Here is a 5822-nt window from a genome sequence, read left to right on the forward strand (position 1 = left end):
AGAAAATACACGTAAGGTGCCGTACTGGTGCCTGTAACAGGTACCAAAGGGCCGGGCCACAGGCACTCCTTGGGTACCACGAGTATGCCAGTTTTAGTGCTAGCTGCTGCGGGAGGGACACAACACAGCATACCCTTCTTTATGGTGAGAAAGCGACACAAATAAATACCGACCGTCTGTCGGCAGGACAGGCAGCGAAGATTCGAGTGAGGGGAACGCGTGATCAACAAATCAAGGGTTGGGGAGGGGAGCGTATCTCAGACAGTTAGAGACGTTTGTAGAAATCTATGCCCCTCGTGGAAAGACTGTCAAGGTGAGATGACCTTGAGGTGCTGTGCGTAGGTGGAAAAGGTTCCGGAGAATAGTTTAATGGTACTGCCTCCGAGCGCCCAAGAAAGAGAAGTTCCTGTTTCGAGACAATACCTGTATTTGGTTTTCTTCCAGTCGAGAGACAAGGGTAAGGGTTGGAGGACAAGACCCAGTGGGCGGGGCCAACACGAGCGGGCGGGATCACGTGGGCCCTCCCTCCAGCTACCGGAGGCCGGGCGAAGGGGCGGGGTTTCCGGTGGCAGCGGCATTCGGGCGTCGGGTGACGCTAGGCGGACAAATCGTCACGTGACACGGAAGTGACTACGAACAGGAAGAGGACGAAAAAAATAACCGTCCGCGACGCCGAGCCGAACCGGACCCGCAGCCACCATGAACAGCAAAGGCAAGGACAGGGGGCGGCTGAGGCCGCCGGGGGAAGTAGTGCTGGCCCGGAGCGAGCGGGCCGGAAGCCCAGGGTCACTAGACGCCAGGCCTGGGGAGAGCTGCGCCGCGCTCCTGGGCCAGTGCAGTGCCCGGGGCTTCGCCGGACGCCTTTGTCATCCCCGAACTACGGCTGCTCGCTCCCTCCCGGCCCTTTCCCCCTTAAACTCTGTGGCGCAGTTTGGAGCTGCGGGCTCGGGTTGGGGGGGGGCAGTGGGGGGGAGAAGGCTTGTCGAGATGGGCATCTGCAGGAGCAAATGGGGAGCTAGAGGTGAGATTTGGGTGGGCCAATGGAGAGCTGAAAGAGGCGGGGCGCCGCGCTCCGGAACCACAGGCAGGCCCCCGGGCTTAACTAGTGAAGTGCCGGCGCTGGTGGGCGGGCCGGGCGGGCCCGACGGGTCTCTTTCCCCTTATCCTCGCTGGAGGCCAGAACGTCTGCCGGTTCCTGTGTCAGAACATTCCCCTCAACCCCCTCTCCGATCTCAAGGTTTACTTCCACCACTCACTTTTTTTATTTGGAAGTCGACCTTGAGTAGGAACCTGTGAGGTCGATGACCACAACCACTGTTACTCATGAGGTCTTGGTCAGTTACAACGAGACCTTTGGAGACCACCCAGAGTAGAGAGACAGGACACACTCTTGAAACATCAGCAAGAAGGGGTTCCCAGAGCTGCCCTGCATTCTGGAAGGATCTTGGGCCCAGCTAGACTTTCCCCTGACACCAGTTTTCTCCTGGAACGAGCTTTACCTGTCCAGTTAGAATCCAGCATCTTCAGTTATAAGGGTGCAAAGAGGATGCTTATTTTCTTGGCTCCAGGGATCAGGCCCTTCACGGCAGTCGGTCTGTTTGCAAATCTCTTTCTGCTTGCTCCGGCTAGGTTAGCTACCCAGTATGCCCTGCCTTATCTTGGTGACTCTGTACTGTAGGCAACATGCATTGTTTTCTTGTCTTCCAGGTCAATATCCAACGCAGCCAACCTACCCGGTGCAGCCTCCTGGGAACCCTGTGTACCCTCAGACTTTGCATCTTCCTCAGGCTCCACCCTACACTGATGCTCCACCTGCCTACTCAGAGGTGCTTCCAGTTTATTAGACTTTATGAATGGAATACTCTTGGATCATGATTTCAGTCTTTAGCTAAGTCTGACTCCACACATTTATTTACTCTCCACAAACAGGAAAGAATGCTCACATGAATAATCTAAAACATTATTATACAGTTCAGCAATTTCTGTTGGGGTTGAGAATGCATTATCTGATTATTTTATGTTATTTGGCAGAGGCTGAGGTTAAGAAGATGAGTTTGCATTCCTTGAGCCTAACATTAGCTATAGCAGGAAGTGATCCAGGAGAATATTTAGTGGCAGTGGAAAGGCAACTTGTGTAACTCAGAGTGTAATCTGCACAAGAAGAATTAAGAATTGACTCATTAAAGAGATCTGAAATACGAATGTCATAAAGTAACTAGTTGCCTTCTCTTCTGCCTCTTTTAGCTCTATCGTCCGAGCTTTGTGCACCCAGGGGCTGCCACAGTCCCCACCATGTCAGCTGCATTTCCTGGCGCCTCACTGTATCTTCCCATGGCCCAGTCTGTGGCTGTTGGACCTTTAGGTTCCACAATCCCCATGGCTTATTATCCAGTTGGTCCCATCTATCCACCTGGTTCAGCAGTGCTGGTGGAAGGAGGGTATGATGCAGGTGCCAGATTTGGAGCTGGTGCTACTGCTGGAAACATTCCTGTGAGTATGACTTTGTCACAAAAAACTCAACCCTTGCCTATTTTAACTTTCTGAAATGACTGCATAGTCATCCTTTCATCATCCCTGGGTAATAGTTGCTGGTATTGGTGCAAGCACTGACGTCCAGTAGTCAGGCAGAAAGCACTTGAGGGGGCAGGAGAACTGTGGCAAGTCAGTAGCATCTGGCACATTCACTGGTGTCTGAGTTAATCAGATTCCTTTGTTTTACTGTCTTAGGAGTCCTGCCTGCTGCTTTCCCAGTTCACTTTGGTACTGGTCTAGTAACACTGCTCATCCATTCCATAAGCATTTACTTAATATTTGCTATCAGTATGGCATTGTATTAGGAACCATGATGATTAAAAAATAGAATGCACAATCCCCATTAGATTACATTTAGAAAGATACTAGGGCTTTTAGTTATGTCTCCTGCTTAGTTCTCCTGTGTATGGGAATTAGAGCCCAAATGGTCCTTGCTAGGATCATCTACTCAATAACCACAGGCTAGGGATGAGGTGAGAATGCTGTCATCAGGTAGAGCTTTCAGATTATCCAGGGCCATTTGAAAACTGTTGGACCCTGTGACATAAGGCCCTGGACCTAGTACCCGCTCCCTGTATTTTAGAATGTGAGTAGGAGTGATTTTCTGCCCTGAAAATGCCTATGGGTCTGGACTACCCACACTCAGAAGGTATCCATAGGCTTTATCTTGGACCTGGAACCCTTTAAATGAGTGGGTTTCCTGTTTGTATCTTTGGGCTCACAGAGACTAGAGACCTGCTGTACCCGAATTGGTGGCACAGCTAGCTCTTCGAGATGCCACGGGTTAGCACATTGGCGTCTTCCTGACTGGTCCTCTTTCACCTTTGTCCACTTCCCTTCCATAGCTGCCCCGTGTCCAATCAACCTTGTCTTTTCCTTTCAGCCTCCTCCCCCTGGATGCCCTCCCAATGCTGCTCAGCTCGCAGTCATGCAGGGAGCCAATGTCCTTGTAACTCAGCGGAAGGGAAACTTCTTCATGGGTGGCTCAGATGGTGGCTACACCATCTGGTGAAGAACCAAGGCCACCTCTGTGCCGGGAAAGACATCACATACCTTCAGCACTTCTCACAATGTAACTGCTTTAGTCATATTAACCTGAAGTTGCAGTTTAGACACATGTTGTTGGGGTGTCTTTCTGGTGCCCAAACTTTCAGGCACTTTTCAAACGTAATAAGGAACCACGTAATGGTAGCAGTACCGCCCTAAAGCATTTTGAGGTAGGGGAGGTATCCATTCATAAAATGAATGTGGGTAAAGCAGCCCTAAGGATCTTCCTTTAATTCCTGCGGAGTAATACTGTACCATACTGGTCTTTGCTTTTAGTAATAAAACATCAAATTAGGTTTGGAGGGAACTTTGATCTTCCTAAGAATTAAAGTTGCCAAATTATTCTGATTGGTCTTTAATCTCCTTTAAGTCTTTGATTTATATTACTTGTTATAAATGAACTGCATTAGTTATCTGCCTTTTCCTTTCCGTCCTTTGCCCCACGTCCTACCCTCAACCCTCGTCTTCCATTCCTTCCCACCAATCTCCATTGAATCAATGGTGCAGGACAGAAAGCCAGTCAGACTAATTTCCTTCTCTCCTTGCACTTCTCCCCACCTGTCATCTTTTAACTAGTCTTTCACAAAGGATCCTCTGAAACCCCCTCTGTGCCCCAAGCACAGACCCCATTACTTCTGCTTTTGCGTCTCCTCAAGCAAAAGTGGAGGGTGCCTTTTGGACCCTCCTCATAGGTTGTCTCTTCATACATGAACCAAATTTGCAAACCCAAATTTGCTTTGGTGCCAGAAAAACTGAGCTTTGTTTTAACAAAGGATGCAAACTGTATTGTAAACAGCAGTTTGTTTATAATTTGAGGGGCAAGAAGGAGGATGCATTTAAAAGCCTGATGACTCTAGAGCCAAATTAAGGGGAGTTTTCAGATCAAAAATTGGTTACCATTTCTTGTCAGTGTCTGATGCAGCCACTTATGGCTCCCAAGAATTCCTGAGCTGGGTTAATGGGGTCATATTGTGAATGCCTCACTACTAAATGACTTGAGTCCAGTGAAATCTCATTAGGGTTAAGAATATTTCAGGGATCCTTAATATTTTGATTTTTGTTCTCTAAAATTGGATTTTATTTTATTTTATAATTTCAGTTCATCTAAATTTTGTGTTCTGTACATGTGATGTTTGACTGTACCATTGACTGTTAGGAAGTTCAGCGTTGTATGTCTCTCTCTACACTGTGGTGCACTTAACTTGTGGATTTTTTATACTAAAAATGTAGAATAAAGACTATTTTGAAGATTTGAATAAAGTGATGAAGTTGCATTACACCTCACTTCAAGGATTCTTTACTCAGCTTGTTTTTAGATCTCTTCTGTATATATCTTCTTTTATATCCCACCTAGAATTCAGATAAGTGCTGCTGTCATTCTGGTTTTTTAAATGAAGGCTTTCAACTAAATGCAGGAGTACAAGGCTAAGATTTGACCATTTTCATGAGTTCCATTCTAGATGTTTAACTTTTCTTCATTTTACTTCCTAAGCTCTTTCAGATTCTTATGAGCCTATTATGCCAGAGGAATTCAGAACATAAACTTAGAAATAAGGGAACAGTTGATTCTCCTAACTTGCCCTTAAGTTTGACTTCAGGAAGATGTTTTTTAGCAGGAGGACCTTCAGTTTTTCCAAAATCCTGTTGGAGAAATACTGAAAACTCCTGGAATATAGGTTGCCAAGATTGATCCCTCAACTCTTGGGTCTCACCTTGGGTGGACTTGAGCTTGAACAATGGAGGCAATATATTTAAGACTTCGAAAGAGATACAGCTTAATTCCAAAGTAAACAATACCTGAAGAGCTAATGATTTCTACCAAAACTTTGTACCTTTTAAACATACCTCATTTTGAGACGAAGTTAGCTCCAAGAAGCCTCTCTGGGCTTGATATAAAGGGCACCGGAGGGAAAAGTGATAGGTAGGTTGTTCCTGGTTCCCTCTGTGTGTACGCAGAATGGGTCTGGGAAAATCTGGCCCTTGCCAGGATGGAAGCTAAACAACTAATCCCCCAGGGTATGTTTCTAATGACACTCTTCTAGGACAAACTTCCCAGGACCATCTTTGTTTCAAGCCCCTGAGATTGTTCTGGGAACTTCTGAAACTTCCCTGGGGCCCCCTTTGCTTGGGAGAGAACACAGGCAAAGGAGTTAAGTGAGCAAAAGAAACTGTCAAAGTTTAAGCAAAGAAAAAGTGTAAAGGTAGTTATTTCTTGCACATGAGAATCTGATTTCTGTATCAAC

The 5822-nt window shown here is 46.8% G+C and overlaps 1 protein-coding gene across 2 annotated transcripts; it reads left to right on the plus strand.

The window, feature by feature from the left end:
* Positions 1 to 593: 593 nt before the first annotated feature.
* Positions 594 to 4863, plus strand: DAZAP2 (DAZ associated protein 2). Of its 2 annotated transcripts, none has more exons than XM_068560171.1 (4): positions 594 to 712; positions 1708 to 1826; positions 2245 to 2490; positions 3416 to 4863. In XM_068560171.1, exons 1-4 carry the CDS (start codon positions 700 to 702, stop codon positions 3542 to 3544), a joined length of 507 nt encoding a protein of 168 aa, XP_068416272.1. In that variant the 5' UTR covers positions 594 to 699; the 3' UTR covers positions 3545 to 4863. The 2 variants fall into 2 exon arrangements, with proteins under 2 accessions (XP_068416272.1, XP_068416273.1); XM_068560172.1 differs by having other exon boundaries at positions 2245 to 2413.
* The last annotated feature ends 959 nt before the right edge of the window (positions 4864 to 5822 follow it).

This window comes from Eschrichtius robustus, chromosome 13 (genome assembly GCF_028021215.1).
Source record: "Eschrichtius robustus isolate mEscRob2 chromosome 13, mEscRob2.pri, whole genome shotgun sequence".
Lineage (NCBI taxonomy): Eukaryota > Metazoa > Chordata > Mammalia > Artiodactyla > Eschrichtiidae > Eschrichtius > Eschrichtius robustus.